Genomic DNA, 16,498 nt, shown 5'->3' with positions numbered 1-16,498 from the left:
GAAAGGAGGGGTCGGGAGACACTGTGGCCCCGCCCGACAATACCCCCGGACAGGGCCAACCAGGCAGGATATAACCCCACCCACTTTGCCAAAGTACAGCCCCCACACCACAAGAGGGATATCTTCAAACCACCAACTTACTACCCTGAGACAAGGCTGACTGTAGCCCACGAAGATCTCCCCCCATGGCACGAACCCGAGGGGGGCGCCAAACCCGGACAGGAAGATCACGTCAGTGACTCAACCCACTCCAGTGACGCACCCTTCCTAGGGACGGGATGGAACAGCACCAGTAAGCCAGTGACTCAGTCCCCATAATAGGGTTACAGGCAGAGAATCCTGGTGGAGAGAGGGGAACCGGCCAGGCAGAGACAGCAAGGGCGGTTCGTTGCTCCAATGTCTTTCCGTTCACCTTCACACCCCTGGGCCAGACTACACTCAGACTACACTCAGGTCATAGGACCTACTGAGAGATGAGTCTTCAATAAAGACTTAAAGGTTGAGACCGAGTCCGCATCTCTCACATGGATAGGCACACCATTCCATAAAAATTGAGCTCTATAGGAGAAAGCCCTGCCTCCAGCTGTTTGCTTAGAAATTCTAGGGACAATAAGGAGGCCTGCGTCTTGTGACCGTAGCATACGTGTAGGTATGTACGGCAGGACCAAATCTGAGAGATAGGTAGGAGCAAGCCCATGTAATGCTTTGTAGGTTAGCAGTAAAACCTTGAAATCAGCCCTAGCCTATACAGGAAGTCAGTGTAAAGACACTAGCATTGGAGTAATATCACATTTTTTGGTTCTAGTAAAGATTCTAGCAGCCATGTTTAGCACTAACAGAAGTTTATTTAGTGCTTTATCCGGGTAGACGGAAAGTAGAGCATTGCAGTAGTCTAATCTAGAAGTGACAAAAGCATGGATTAACCTTTCTGCATAATTTTTGGACAGAACATTTCTGATTTTTGCGATCTTACGAAGATGGAATAAAGCTGTCCATGAAATAGTCTTGATATGTTCATCAAAAGAAAGATCAGGGTCCAGAGTAACACCGAGTTCCTTCACAGTTTTATTTGAGACGACTGTACAACCATCAAGATTAATTGTCAGATCCAACAGAATATCTCTTTGTTTCTTGGGACCTAGAACTAGCATCTCTGTTTTGTCCGTGTTTAAAAGTAAAACATTTGCCGCCATCCACTTCCTTATGTCTGAAACACAGGCTTCCAGGGAGGGCAATTTTGGGGCTTCACCATGTTTCATCGAAATGTACAGCTGTGTATTGTCCACATAGCAGTAAACGTTAACATTATGTCTCCGAATTATATCACCAAGAGGTAAAATATATAGTGAAAACTATAGTAGTCCTAAAACGGAACCTTGAGGAACACCGAAACATACAGTTGATTTGTCAGAGGACAAACCATCCACAGAGACAAACTGATATCTTTCCAACGGATAAGATCTAAACCAGGCCAGAGCTTGTCCGTGTAGACCAATTTTGGTTTCCAATCTCTCCAAAAGAATGTAATGATCGATGGTGTCAAAAACAGCACTAAGGTCTAGGAGTACGAGGACAGATGCAGAGCCTTGGTCTGACGCCATTAAAACGTAATTTACCCCCTTCACAAGTGCAGTCTCAGTGCTGTGATGGGGTCTAAAACCAGACTGAAGCGTTTTGTATACATTGTTTGTCTTCAGGAAGGCAGTGAGTGGCTGCGCAACAGCTTTTTCTAACATTTTTGAGAGGAATGGGAGATTCAATATAGGCAGATAGTTTTTATATTTTCTGGGTCAAGGTTTGGCTTTTTCAAGAGAGGCTTTATTACTGCCACTTTTAGTGAGTTTGGTAAACATCTGGTGGATAGGGAGCTGTTTATTATGTTCAACATAGGAGGGCCAAGCACAGGAAGCTCTGACAGAGCAGTTCACTCCTCACGATATGATAGAGTGGCTTGGGGGTAAGGGGGTAACCATCCACTGCTCACTCCCTGGCGGAGGGTAGGGGAGGGTAGGGTAGGGGAGGGGAGGGGAGTGGGTGCGGTACTCCTCTGCCCGCTGCCTGGCTCAGAGTATGTCCAGGGAAGAGGCTCTGCCAGGCCTCAATTATGGGGGAGTCATCCAGGACACACTGAAGCAATTACAGTCCCATATAAATCAATATGCTGCTGGTTTAAAAAGTGATCTGCTCCCAACACTCTCTGGATAGGGTCTGACTCAGGAGGTCAGCTTAGATTATTTTGTTGAGTTCTTCATAAATCAAATCAAATCAAATGTATTTATAAAGCATTTCTTACATCAGCTGATATCTCAAAGTGCTGTACAGAAACCCAGCCTAAAACCACAAACAGCAAGCAATGCAGGTGTAGAAGCATCATAACAATTTTGTTTGAAACTGGGCAGAGAGTCTTCCTGCCTGTTGAACAAGATTGAATTGGCATGGACTGGGCTTTCAGACTTGTTTACAATCAGGTGGGCAGTACTAGGCACAGACTATGGCTTCAGTTTGCTCTTAGGTCAGGTTAAAGGGTTTCATTTCTGTCTGACATCAAGTTTAACAGGCTCTTATTTCAGACAAGTCCATTCAAATCAAACGGTTGGAATCGTTTTAGAGTTCAGATTGAGGTCAAGTTGGACAGCATTTTTGAATTCCTGTGTTTTGTTTTTCATTGGTTCTGCTGCTCTCCTATGTAGTAATAGTTCACAACTAATCAGATATGATCCAATGCTACACACATACACGGACATTGTGGGTTGTCTCCAAAAGACTATAGCATCTGAAGCATCATCAAAATGAAGTTGTCAAATAATTTGTGTTGATGGCTTTATCCATTAACTCATCATCTCTGCAAACCATATTACAGTAACTAAGTCCTCCTTGCCTGGATCAACATAATTGGGGCTTGTTTTGAGACGCTGCACATTTATTAACCATTATACTGTACTCCCTCCTTGTGGTGCATTGAACACACTACATTTGTGGCAATGAACTGTTAACCCTCCAGTTCAGGTGATGGAGGTATGCACCTTTAGCCTTGGGTTCATTTTGATTTCCAATAAAGAAGAAGAAAAACTAAGCACCTTATTGGCTGATATACCCGGAAGAGCATAATAATAATGACGTCCGTTTTAGATCACAGTGAAGTCACATGAAGCGTATTACAATTCCCATCTCTCTTTTGCATATTGTCATTCAAATATTACTATTAAACAAAGTAATAGCGAGTTAACCGATAGTTTGCCAAAACGATTAAAACATGGACGAGGACGGTTTACCGATTGTGGGATCAGGAATAGATCTGACCAAGGTGAGTGTTTTCCGTAGCCGAAGATATCTTGGTGGCTACTGTAGCTAAATTAGCCATGATAGCTTTAGCTTGTTTTGTAAACAAGCTGAATGTCTCTCAGACAAATAATGTAATCAAGTAAATCGTGTTTGTGTAGTAAATGTGTTTGAACTTTCCATCTCTGTAAGTAAATAAACATTGCAGTTTTTCCATGATACTGAATGATATGGTCATAGGTTCCAGCCATACAACAGAGGAGAGTCGTTGCCTATCTCAACCAGTTCATAGTGCACACTGTCCGCTTCCTCAATCGTTTTTCGACAGTTTGTGAAGAGAAACTTGCATCCATATCTCTTCGGATACAGCAGATTGAAACTACCCTCAGCATTTTGGAAGCAAAGGTAGGTAACCCAGCTCCTGTATGTGTTTTGTATACAATGCGATAGGACTTTACTATCTTTGATGTTGTTGTACTGTTATGTGCTTTGCTGCTCTGGGCATACCAGTATGATAATGTCAGTGCGTCCTGATTTTGTTCTATGTAGCTATCCTCTATTCCTGGTTTGGAGGATGTCAGGGTAGAGGGTGTTGGTCAGTTGCCAGCTACGGAAGTCAACGGTCCAGTCGCAGTCGTGGTCCCAAGTCAACCAGAGACCCCTGTGGCTGTGCCATTGCCACCTCCTGAGGTAACCCCCCCCCCCCTCCACACACACACACACACACACAGTGCCTTCAGAAAGTATTCATACACCTTTACTTATTCCACATTTTGTGTTACAGCTTGAATTCCAAATGGATGAAATCATTTTTTTTCTCATGGATCTATACACAATTCCCCATAATGACAAAGTGAAAACATGTTTTTAGAAATGTTTGCTAATTAATTGGACATTTAATACAGAAATATCTAATTTACGTAAGTATTCTCGCCCTTTTACTATGACACTACAAATTGAGCTCAGGTGCATCCAATCCTTGAGATGTCGCTATAACTTGATTGGAGTCCACCTGTGGCCAATTCAATTGTTTGGACATGATTTAGAAAGATATAGACCTGTCTATGTAAGGTCCAACATTTGACAGTGCATGTCAGAGCGGGAACTATACCATTCAGTCCATAGAGCTCCAATATATAATTGTGATGAGGCATGTATCTGGGGAAGGGTATAAAACTATTTCTAGAGTGTCGAAAGTTTTCAACAGTACAGTGGTCTCCATAATTGGGAAATTTAAAAAATATGGAACTACCAAGACTCTGCCTAGAGCTGGTTGTCCGACCAAACGGGCAAGAAGGACCTTGGCAGGGGAGGTCTCAAGAATCAAATGACCACTCTGACAGAACTACATAATTCCTTGGTTGAGATGGGAGAACTTGTCAGAAGGACAACAGTCTCTACAGCACTTCACCAATCTGGCCAGACGGAAGCCACTCCTGAGAAAAAGGCACATGAAAGACTGAGATCATAAGATAAAAGATTCTGTGATCTGAGACAAAAATGTAACTCTTTGGCCTAAATGCAAAGCGCTATGTCTGGAGAGAACCAGGCACAGCTCATCACCCGTCTAACACCATCCCTACTGTGAAGCGGGGTGGACAACCTGCAAACGGCCTTAGACTGGGGCAACGATTTACGTTCCAACAGGTCAATGACCCTAAGCATACAGTCAAAGTACTTGAGTGGCCCAGCCAAAGACGAGACTTGAATACCATTTACGTCTGTGGAAAGACGTGAAGATTGCTGTTCACCGCCTCTCCCCATCTAACTTAACAGAGCTTGAGAAAATCTGCAAGGGAGAATCAGAGAAAATGGAACGGCATCAAACACATGGAAACCATGTTTGATATATTTGATACCATTCCACTGATTTCGCTCCAGCCGTTACCACGAGCCTGTCCTCCCCAGTTAAGGTGCCACCAACCTCCTGGGATTTCAACATATCCATGTTGATGGAACAATAACTTAAAGACTTGGTATATTTGTGCATGGTGGAAATACTGAATTGCAGTATTGACTCTCTTGTAGGCCTCTCCAAAAATACCAGACCCAAGAGCAGCAGAGGCAGCAGGAGACAGTAGGATGACTGTGGCCAAGGACCCACGCTATGCCAGATATCTCAAGATGGTGCAAGTGGTGGGTCTCTATACATTGTCATATTCTGTAGAAATGTGCAATCTGTTCAATGAAATCAGTAATGTAGAAAACTTTTCAAAAACAGGGTGTTCCAGTTATGGCGATAAAGAATAAAATGGTCCAGGAAGGTTTGGATCCCAACCTGCTTGAGTGAGTGTGCTTACGTTACATCTTTGTAATATCTGTATTCTCATACCTCGTAATCCAATACTTTTTGTTTTATACCCCACATCTGAATCTTTCTGATGTCATAAAATGGTGGTCCTACATGTTTCTTTTTGCAGCACACCAGATGCACCTGTGCCTGATGCCGTCAAAAAGAACACACTAGATCAAGATGATGACAGCGACGATGGCAGTGAGTCATCTTTCAGCGATTGATCTGCTGTCTTAGCCATGAAGCTGCCAAAGGGAACTTCCTTCCCTGTCATCTGTGCTCCAGGCCTTTTCCACTGTGCTGCTGCAGGGGCCCTTAAGGACTAGATGCCAGTGTGTGCTTGACAGGCAGAACTACAGTGCTACCAGACAGAAAGTCCAACTTCTGTGGATGATCTCCAGGGATGCACGGGGCTTACAAAAACAGGCAGATTGTTAAGTATCTGAAATGCATTGTAGATTGAGTGAATGTAAACGAGAGAGTTAATGTCTGTATCCAGGTCAGCCACTGATCTTGTGGATGTTATATTTTTGTTTCAATTTCTTCTCCTGAAACATTTGATTGGACATGGTGTTTCTTTATGTAGTTCAGCAGTAAAACAGATGGAATGACAACCATGGAAAGTATCAACCAGATAATCGATTAGTAATTGATCATTCTTTTCTTTAGACTGCACTGGGCAAACATGCCTCTGCCCCTTTGTCAATATCATGTGAACATTCCAATGCCGTTGAAAGAGATTGTGGGGCGGCAGGTAGCCTAGCAATTGAGAGAGTTGGGCCAGTAACTGGAATGTTGCTGGTTGGAATCCGAGTCGACTAGGTGTAAATCTGTCTGCCCTTGAGCAAGGCACTTATTGCTCCTGTAAGTCGCTCTGGATAAGTGTCTGCTAAAAGACAAATGTAATTGTGCTTTAGTCACATTTGTTTTATTTTGACAGTGATGTCTGCATGTTACACTTGTGAGAGGGTGATATGTTGTGTGTATCTCATGTCCACAATGTTTGTGACAACATTTGATGGGTACTATTTTTACACTACAACTGCTGTGTGAAGAATGTCATGCAGAAATGTTGAGGACTGTTCTCTGGCCGACTCATCATTTTTAAATGAGACATTACGCTTAAATGTAACTGTTCGTGGAGTGAACAATGTGAAGAACAAATTAAGGAAATTGCACTTTGGGTAAATATATAATGGAAAAAACCCCACTAGTTGTGAGCAATGTGTGAATTGCAATGGTACCGTGTAGACTAAATTAACAGTAGTACCTAATGTGAATTCACCTCAATCTTCTAAAATGATGCATCTTAATCCCAGATTTAACCATGTGTGACTAACCATGTTAGAAAGCCTTTCAGGCCCTTCGATCCCACTGTTGTGAAGGCGTTAAGCCTTGGCCTTTAAGTCAAGAGTTTTATTCAACATCCCTTTATCCAAGCAAATGCTCAGAGATCCAAATCATCTTCACATTGTTAAGTCGTCTCTGGACAGAACACTGCAGCGATGTGAGTTTTTCAATTGATTATGAAAGAGGGTAGATGGAGAGGTGTTAGACTGGAAAGCACTTTGTTCACAAGCACAAGGCAAGCAGCATTGAGATCTGAGTGTTTATGCAGTTTAGCCTGAAAAATAAAGAACACATTTTGCCTAAAGATATGTGGACATAATTTTATTCAAACACTTTGGGTTTTGTGTTTGGAACATAGAAATACTTCACACATACAGTAGCCCTGTATGTATTTTGAGTTACTTTATTACAAAGGTATACCGTAAATATGCCTCCTCAATACCATGAGAAACAAGAGTTTTTCTTGAGCAAAGTACCTAACTAGAAAAATATTTACATTCTAATATAAAACAATTAAAATTGGAGTAGGTAAGTGTACATACAGACTCTTTCCATAAACTGGTGATGGGTGAAATTAAGTTTCTGTATGAACTTGATCTTGTGATTTTCTTGCGCAATACTGACCTTTGTACCACCTGGATGATGAACAATGGGTTACATCTTTCCTTAACCCAACAAATTCCCTAATTGCCGGTCACAGGATATGTTTTGTTTTGTGGTTAACCGTTAAGACTGAGGTTATGTTGCAATGACGTCCTCCGGAAGTTGTCATAATTACTGTGTAAGTCTATGGAAAGGGGTGAGAACATGAACCTCCTAGGTTTTGTATTGAAGTCAATGTACCCAGAGGAGGACGGAAGCTAGCTGTCCTCCGGCTACACCATGATGCTACCCTACAGAGTGCTGTTGAGGCTACTGCAGACCTTCTTAGCAAAATAGTGGGTTTTAATCAATTATTTGGTGATGTGATCTTATGTAGTAGTTTTATCTGAAAATTATAACTTTTTAAATGGTCCTCCTCTGAGGAGCCTCCACTGCTACACATGTATGTAATATAGCCTATACCAGGGGTGCAACATTGATTTTAGAAGTGGAGGGGGACATACAGTAAGGGGAAAAAAGTATTTGATCCCCTGCTGATTTTGTACATTTGCTCACTGACAAAGAAATGATCACTCTATAATTTTAATGGTATGTTTATTTGAACAGTGAGAGACAGAATAACAACGAAGAAATCCAGAAAAACGCATGTCAAAAATGTTATAAAATTATTTGCATTTTAATGAGGGAAATAAGTATTTGACCCCTCTGCAAAACATGACTTAGTACTTGGTGGCAAAACCCTTGTTGGCAATCACAGAGGTCAGATGTTTCTTGTAGTTGGCCACCAGGTTTGCACACATCTCAGGAGGGATTTTGTCCCACTCCTCTTTGCAGATCTTCTCCAAGTCATTAAGGTTTCGAGGCTGACGTTTGGCAACTCGAACCTTCAGCTCCCTCCACAGATTTTCTATGGGATTAAGGTCTGGAGACTGGCTAGGCCACTCCAGGACCTTAATGTGCTTCTTCTTGAGCCACTCATTTGTTGCCTTGGCTGTGTGTTTTGGGTCATTGTCGTGCTGGAATACCCATCCACGACCCATTTTCAATGCCCTGGCTGAGGGAAGGAGGTTCTCACCCAAGATTTGACGGTACATGGCCCCTCCCATTGTCCCTTTGATGCGGTGAAGTTGTCCTGTCCCCTTAGCAGAAAAACACCCCCAAAGCATAATGTTTCCACCTCCATGTTTGACGGTGGGGATGGTGTTCTTGGGGTCATAGGCAGCATTCCTCCTCCTCTAAACTCGGCGAGTTGAGTTGATGCCAAAGAGCTCCATTTTGGTCTCATCTGACCACAACACTTTCACCCAGTTGTCCTCTGAATCATTCAGATGTTCATTGGCAAACTTCAAACGGGCATGTATATGTATTCTTGAGCAGGGGGACCTTGCGGGCGCTGCAGGATTTCAGTCCTTCACGGCGTAGTGTGTTACCAATTGTTTTCTTGGTGACTATGGTCCCAGCTGCCTTGAGATCATTGACAAGATCCACACATTGTAGTTCTGGGCTGATTCCTCACCTTTCATGTTCATTGCAACTCCACGAGGTGAGATCTTGCATGGAGCCCCAGGCCGAGGGAGATTGACAGTTCTTTTGTGCTTCTTCCATTTGCGAATAATCGCACCAACTGTTGTCACCTTCTCATCAAGCTGCTTGGCGATGGTCTTGTAGCCCATTCCAGCCTTGTGTAGGTCTACAATTGTGTCCCTGACATCCTTGGAGAGCTCTTTGGTCTTGGCCATGGTGGAGAGTTTGGAATCTGATTGATTGATTGCTTCTGTGGACAGGTGTCTTTTATACAGGTAACAAACTGAGATTAAGAGCACTCTCTTTACAGAGGTAACAGGAGTGAGTGCAGTTTTGATCCCAACAGGATTCATCAAGACCCGGAGCCCAGAAGAAGGTATCCCGGAGAGGGTCTCATGGGGGAGACCTATCCTTTTCTTTTTGAATTATTATATAAATAACACCCTTGAAACCAAGCTAATCCTACTCTGTCCGTGTCTGATCTGTGTAAACGTCTTAACCAAACCCCCGGTCTGCCACAATATATATATAATTTTATTATCCAGTCGGATAAAGACTCCAAACAGTTTAGCCGACCGCTCGGAGGCGTCCGCATGGTCTTAAAGCACACTGTTGCCTGGTTTTGTCTCACATTCCAACGATAGAACTGGGGGGGGAAACATGAAATTTCAGAATGTGGGGGATACATGTCCCCCCCAGTGAAGGTTGCGCCGCTGGCCTATACTATAGTAGTGATGATTATGTATGTAGCAGTGCCAGTAGCCTATGTGTTGGTCTGCATTTTTACATTGAATTCATCGATTTCACAAATAGCCTATCGCTAACATTGTCGAATTGAAGTATACCATACAAAGTTGCATGTGCATTAATAGGTTATATAGCATAAGGCGGACACTATCTGATGTGAATGAATGTAGGCTATAGCTATATTATTGAGTTCCTGTAGTACATAAAATGCTAACCAGAGAGTTAGATGACTTTTTCAAATATAAATAATTCACAATCTGATGCTGATACAGTCTAGTGTCTTCCTCCATTAATTAAAGACGTGGGCTCGAGTCCGGACTCATGACAAACTTCTTTAAAATAACTGCAATACAGCCATCTGTAGGATGATAACGAGAGTGCAAACTACAATTATTAATTATTATTAATCTTCCTTTTCAAGCTGTTGGCTATAGGCTATGTCCATTCTCAACACACTAACACAGTAAATGTAATGCCACATTTCAAAGGCGGACAAAAACTTGAGTGACATTTGAACCCTTGCCACAAATCTACACAGAGAGCAATTTGACCAGTCAGTCAAACACTTGTGATGTAGTTTCTTTGATTATCAGTAAGAGCTGTTGTACTACAGTTAAGTGCGCTTCCGTGAACAAGTGTTGGAACACGTCCAACTACATCAACGATTTCAATTGGCTGATAGGGAATTTCCTACAGGAAATGATCACAGCCTGCTGGTGAGGTTAGCATAGTGCAAAATGTGCAAACTTACTGTATGTAATGGGAACAGCTAATATGTAGACTTTGATCACTTGCCACTATGTCAACGATTTTAATTGGCTGATGCTTAAACTTAACCTTGAACTTAAACTTTTTCTAATGTTCACAAGTATGGCCTGTAGTGTTTATGCAGTTTAGCCTGAAAAATAACACATTTTGGCTAAAGATATGTCGCCGGCTTATCATTCAAACACTGTGTTTGGAACATAGAAATACGTCACACATAGCCCTGTATGTATTTTGAGTTACTTTATTACAAAGGTATACCATAGATATGCCTCCTCAATACCCTGAGAAACAATAGTTTTCTTGAGCAAAATATCTAACTAGAAAAATATTTACATAGTAATATCAAACGATTAACATTGGAGTAGGTAAGTGTATATACAGCCTCTTTCCATAAACTGGTGATCAGTGAAATTAAGTTTCTATATTATTAACTTGATCTTGTGATTTTCTTGCGCAATACTGACCTTTGCCCCACCAGATGATGAACAATGGGTTAACTCTTTCATTAACCCAGGATGTCATAGGATGTGTTTGTTTTGTGGTTAACCGTTAAGACTGAGGTTATGTTGCAATGGATACAGTATAAAGAAATACATCATACCATTCAGATAATCTCATATACATTTGCTTTATAAAAGTAGAAAAAATACATTTCATTTTGTAAATATTCAGATTAAAAGGTTCAAATCAATGCTTCATCGGGAATAGTCCACAAACTCTGTTCTCAGCTTCAGAGTAAACTTCTGTAAGAAACAGGACAAAGAGAAATAAAAACACTCAAATAAAGGAGAAGAAAATGAGAATCATTGTGAGAATCCCACCACAATGACAGAGCGGTGACTGAAAACTCACTTTAAAGTCGTGGATGTAGGTGAAGAAGAAGAAGATGAAGCTGAAGGCCACGACCCACTCACTCACAGCACTCACCAGATGGAACACATAGTCCTGTAATGACAGGGAGAGTCGGATATATTGGCACGTTTAGCTTCTCTGGCCTATAAAGCCTATATGGATCCAGAATGTCGTCCATCTTTGTTGTTTATGTGAGTGGTGTTCTTGGTAAAGATGTGCTCATACTGTACCTCGTCTTTTGTTTTTCTATGCAGTGTGGTTTGTGTCACAAAGACAGCACAGACAACAGCTGGATGGAAAATGAAGGAGATATTTTCTTTGATAAAACAATGATCATTCATGATTAAAATCATTTAGACACCAGGTGTTACTATTGTTTTCAAGGATACTGGGGAAAACTGCCAGGAAGGCGATGGTTGCAATTCCTGTGCGCATATGACACAAGGCCAAGGAACATCCATAGGGGAAGGCCTTATAGGATATGATGGACTGGAGGATGGTGTACAGAACACCAGAAACAAAGAAGAGTAATGCACCTGCATCATGAACTGCCGTAATCGTTGTCTCCTGGAGAAAAAGAACACGCCAGAGAGATCATGTATGGAATATCACACTGTCACTTCATGATACAAAACCCCTCCATCTTCACACTAAAGGGGTGACAACCCACTGGGCAAAAACTGGTTTAGTCAATGTTGTTTCCATATCATTTTCAAGAAAGAAATTCAATGTGATGATATTGAATAAACATGGAAAACTGATTGGATTTCACCCAACTTTTATCTTAAATCCAATTACATCCTACTGGGCACACACTGGTTGAATCAAAGTTGAATAGGCTAATTGAATTGATGTCTGTGCCCAATGGGATGGTGACATTTTTTGTTGAATTCAAGTTAGTTGACAACTCAGCCAAATGTGAATCAAAACTAGTTGTTGAACTGACGTTTGTGCCCCGTGGCAACCTACCTGGAAAGTAGCCACAAAACACATCCCCAAACAAGAAAGCATTCCAATCCAGAAAGCAGCCTGATTCAGTACTGGGGGCACACCACCTGCTGTCTCATTGAGCTTCTCCACAAACTTGTATCTGGCATACATGGTGGCCGTACCTGTAGAGGAATTGTCATGGCACATGGAGTGAACGTTTTTATGACCACTTTTCACATTAAGACAGTATACGGTCACAGTAGGCTATTGTAGGCATATGTGAAACCTGCTGCAATATTTATTTATTTATTTGCACCTTAAAACAAAGGTAATGAAGAAAGACAAACATAGTGAAGTGAAACGTAATAATACAATATCATACCAATTCTCGCAGCCGCGTCTAACCATGCATTTCTGCTTTCATTTTCCAAAAAATGGGAAGTGTGAATAAAGCTCTTGACATTGTCTCTGACCTGGAAAAACCCATGGAGTTTCTCACAGGGATTGTTCACCCAAATTACAAAATAACACATTGGTTTCTTTACCCTGTCAGCAATCTATGGACAAGGTATGACAGCAAATCATGCTTTGGTTTAGTTTCTCTAGCACCGTTTCCACATGCTAATGTTTTAGCATTTGTGGCACATATTGGTCCCATTTAAATCATGGGACCAATATTAGTATTTTTCGGGTGTCATGTCCAAATCATCCAGAAGTATCTAAAATTAAGTGTGAAGCTCAACAAATTCACTTATAGATGATTTGAACATGAAGCATGAAAAAATGCTAACATCGTCCCATGACATTTGCATGTGGAAACAGTGCCAAGGAAACTAAACCAAAGCATGGATTGCTGTCATATATGGTCCATAGACTGCTTACAGGGTAAGGAAACCAAATATGTCATTTGGGTGAACTATCCCGTTCCACTAAGACAAAAAGCCCTTTCATGGTTTTAGTGTCTTTCTGTGCTCACCTGCAAGTGCAGTGATGACCGTCATCAAGCCAAAGACACAGCTCTCTGGGGGTTTAGCCCCAGTGTCACTAAAGAAAGAATAGTTCAGGGTTAATGTGTGTATTAATGCCATGTCTGGAAGTCATTTTAAATCATCTGGATTTAATTTAAACAATACATTATATAAAAAATCATTATACACATTAAATTATAACAGAACAGAAAGTGATATCATTTTTTATTCAATGAAATCAAAAAATGTAATCAAAGCAAAATCATACCATTGGCATAATCTATTAACCAAATAGACAATTGCATTTCAATTGTCAAACCATACCATTTGATGACAAACAAATAATTCCGTTATATCTACAGAAAATATTACTGAATAGAGGGCTTTAATCGTTTGAATAGAGCGCTAATTAGTAAAACCATTGTTCATTATCAATGCTTAGTAATGTTTAGTTTGCATATGTGTTAAATGTCTATCTGCTCAATAAACAAAGCTGTTTAAATGTCAAGTGAGGACACACACCGGACATCAAGGGGTTAACAGGCCCCTACGCTGTAGACCATACAGCTGTCACCTGGGAACCAGCCAAGTACAGCTTTCAACTGTGGTGGGGAAAACGAAACTGATTTATTTTTGTTGCAAGAATGCGATATGATTTCCGTCAATATCGCCGGTTTTGATGAGTGGAAATAAAGAAACATTATTTCCAATACCCCCACTGATTTAAATAACAATAAGTAAACGCTATTATTACAGTTTAATGAAGAACGGCAAGTTCGTGGAAAATAAAAATACTCAGGCTGCTGATAAATAATCATAATCTTACCTTATATAGGGGAAGATAACATCCACATCATGCTCGAACAATGCAATTAGGTAGGAAACAATAAACGTGCTAGATGACCAGATGACCAAAAAAGTTGGCAAACAGCATATTCCCTCCATGAACCAAAACATTTTGTCGGCAATAAGGAAAAGTTACCACGCAGACAGACCGACCTTGGTGCAAGTTATAAAGAATAAATACGATGCAGAATACTGACAGGTAAAATCCCTCTGTCAATATTTCTCAGAGTTTAGATTTAAAGTAATTTTAGAATTGGTCTAATCGGCCACCTAAAAAGTGACATCTCTTACTGTAAGCTATACTGTAAACTGTTATTTTGCAATCACGTGGTCTAGACAGTATTGAACTTCAGTCATGTTGAGTGTGGGCTGACTTCGGTACCTCTTCCGATCATTTCCGCATGTAACAGAAAATAAGACGCACAGCTTTACATAAAATGGCTACACACGAACACCATTTTTTTTCATCCTCTTCTGAACCAAAATGTTTTTCTTTCTTTCTTTCTTTCTTTCTTTCTTTCTTTCTTTCTTTCTTTCTTTCTAACTTCATTGTTCATTATTCATTCTACACTGAGTATACAAAACATTAAGGACACCTGCTCTTTCCATGACACAGACTGACCAGGTGAATCCAGGTGAAAGCTATGATCCCTTATTGATGTCAATTGTTAAATCCACTCCAATCAGTGTATATGAAGAGGAGGAGACCGGTTAAAGGAGGATGTTTTAGCATTCAGACAATTGGGGCATCAATTGTGTTTGGGTGCCATTCAGAGGGTGAATGGGCAAGACAAAATATTGTGCTTTTGAGCTGGGTATGGTAGTAGGTGCCAGGCACACCGGTTTGAGTCAAGAATTGCAACGCTGCTGGGCGTTTCACGCTCAACAGTTTTCTGTGTGTATCAAGAATGGTCCACCACCCAAAGGACATCCAGCCAACTTGACACAACTGTGGGAAGCAATGGAGTCAAAATGGGCCAGCATTCCTGCGGAATGCTTTCATCACCTTGTCAAATCAAATCAAATTGTATTGGTTGCATACACATATTTAGCAGATGTTATTATGGGTGTAGCAAAATGCTTGTGTTCCTTGCTCCAACAGTGCAGTAATATCTAACTATACACAACAATGCACACACATCTACAAGTAAAAGATTGGAATTAAGAAATATAGAAATATTAGGATGAGCAATGTCGGAGTCCGGAGTATAGACATTATGGACAGTATGTGGAGAGAATATGTAGTATATCTGAAGAATATGTGGATGGAATAGTATATATACAGCACTAGTTGAATAGGATGGCCTTGACTAGAATACAGTATATACAGTACATATGAAATGTGTAAAACAGTATGTAAACATTATTAAAGTGAGCAGTATTCCATTATTAAAGTGACCAGTGATTCCATGTCTATGTACATAGGGCAGCAGCCTCTAATGTGTAGGGTTGAGTAACTGGGTGGTAGCCTGCTAGTGACAGTGACTAAGTTCAGGTCAGGGCTAGTGATGGCTATTTAACGGTCTGATGGCCTTGAGATAGAAGCTGTTTTTCATTCTCTCGGTCCCAGCTTTGATGCACCTGTACTGAACTCGCTGGATGATAGCGGGGTGAACAGGCCGTGGCTCGGGTGGCTGAGGTCCTTGATGATCTTCTTGGCCTTCCTGTTACACCGGGTGCTGTAGATGTCCTGAAGGTCAGGCAGTGTACTCCCGGTGATGCGTTGGGCTGACTGCACAACCCTCTGGAGAGCCCTGCGGTTGCGGGCGGTGCAGATTGTCAGTGATGTGTACGCCGAGGAACTTGAAGCTTTTCACCTTCTCCAATGCGGTCCCATCGATGTGGATGGGGGCGTGCTCCTTCTGCTGTCTGCTGAAGTCCCTGATCAGCTCCTTTGTGTTGTTGATGTTGTAGAAGCTAAGCAGGTTTGGTCCTGGATGGGAGACCAGATGCTGCTTGAAGTGGTGTTGGAGGACCAGTAGGATACACTCTTTCCTTTGTCTAAAAAAATATCCCAATGCCCCAGGGCAGTGATTGGGGACATTGCCCTGTGTATGATGCCTTCTTTCGGGTTGGGACGTTAAACGGGTGTCCTGACTCTCTGTGGTTGCTAAATTCCCCTCTCTAGCCCTCATACCATCATGGCCACCTAATCATCGCAGCTTTCAATTGGCTCATTCATCCCCACTCCTCTCCCCTGTTACTATAAATAACAATAAATAAAAGAGTCCATGCCCTGATTAATTAAGGTTGTTCTGAGGGCAAATGGGGGAAGAAACTCAATATTAGGAAGGTGTTCCTAATGTTAGGTATATTCAGTGTATTTCTATGTATAGGA

At 41.5% G+C, this 16,498-nt stretch overlaps 2 protein-coding genes across 3 annotated transcripts; one reads left to right on the top strand and one right to left on the bottom strand.

The window, feature by feature from the left end:
* Nucleotides 1-3,110: 3,110 nt before the first annotated feature.
* On the top strand, nt 3,111-7,226 carry washc3 (WASH complex subunit 3). The gene is made up of 6 exons (XM_029761370.1): nt 3,111-3,304; nt 3,520-3,684; nt 3,829-3,969; nt 5,308-5,415; nt 5,501-5,565; nt 5,700-7,226. Exons 1-6 carry the CDS (start codon nt 3,254-3,256, stop codon nt 5,794-5,796), a joined length of 627 nt encoding a protein of 208 aa, XP_029617230.1. The 5' UTR covers nt 3,111-3,253; the 3' UTR covers nt 5,797-7,226.
* Nucleotides 7,227-10,789: 3,563 nt separating this feature from the next.
* Nucleotides 10,790-14,550, bottom strand: dram1 (DNA-damage regulated autophagy modulator 1). Of its 2 annotated transcripts, none has more exons than XM_029761369.1 (7): nt 14,141-14,550; nt 13,323-13,390; nt 12,386-12,528; nt 11,953-11,983; nt 11,647-11,705; nt 11,417-11,509; nt 10,790-11,307 (listed from the first exon to the last, which is right to left on the bottom strand). In XM_029761369.1, the coding sequence occupies exons 1-7, from the start codon at nt 14,269-14,271 to the stop codon at nt 11,260-11,262; spliced, it is 573 nt and encodes a 190-aa protein (XP_029617229.1). In that variant the 5' UTR covers nt 14,272-14,550; the 3' UTR covers nt 10,790-11,259. The 2 variants fall into 2 exon arrangements, with proteins under 2 accessions (XP_029617229.1, XP_029617228.1); XM_029761368.1 differs by having other exon boundaries at nt 11,806-11,983; nt 14,141-14,548.
* Nucleotides 14,551-16,498: the final 1,948 nt, after the last annotated feature.

Source organism: Salmo trutta, chromosome 8 (genome assembly GCF_901001165.1).
Source record: "Salmo trutta chromosome 8, fSalTru1.1, whole genome shotgun sequence".
Taxonomy (NCBI): Eukaryota; Metazoa; Chordata; class Actinopteri; order Salmoniformes; family Salmonidae; genus Salmo; species Salmo trutta.
Note: the sequence above shows the minus strand (reverse complement) of the source record. Positions and strands in the feature narration are given on the sequence as shown.

What these genes read in the sequence shown, in the direction of transcription:
- washc3 (XM_029761370.1), top strand. Translation starts at nt 3,254, where the DNA reads ATGGACGAGGACGGTTTACCGATTGTGGGATCAGGAATAGATCTGACC. An exon ending in TGCCATTGCCACCTCCTGAG is followed by an intron (nt 3,970 to 5,307) that starts GTAACCCCCCCC and finishes ACTCTCTTGTAG; the next exon opens with GCCTCTCCAAAAATACCAGA. An exon ending in ATCTCAAGATGGTGCAAGTG is followed by an intron (nt 5,416 to 5,500) that starts GTGGGTCTCTAT and finishes TTTCAAAAACAG; the next exon opens with GGTGTTCCAGTTATGGCGAT.
- dram1 (XM_029761368.1), bottom strand. Translation starts at nt 14,271, where the DNA reads ATGTTTTGGTTCATGGAGGGAATATGCTGTTTGCCAACTTTTTTGGTC. An exon ending in CTTCCTGGCAGTTTTCCCCA is followed by an intron (nt 11,706 to 11,805) that starts GTATCCTTGAAA and finishes TTTTCCATCCAG; the next exon opens with CTGTTGTCTGTGCTGTCTTT. An exon ending in CCTACATCCACGACTTTAAA is followed by an intron (nt 11,308 to 11,416) that starts GTGAGTTTTCAG and finishes TGTTTCTTACAG; the next exon opens with AAGTTTACTCTGAAGCTGAG.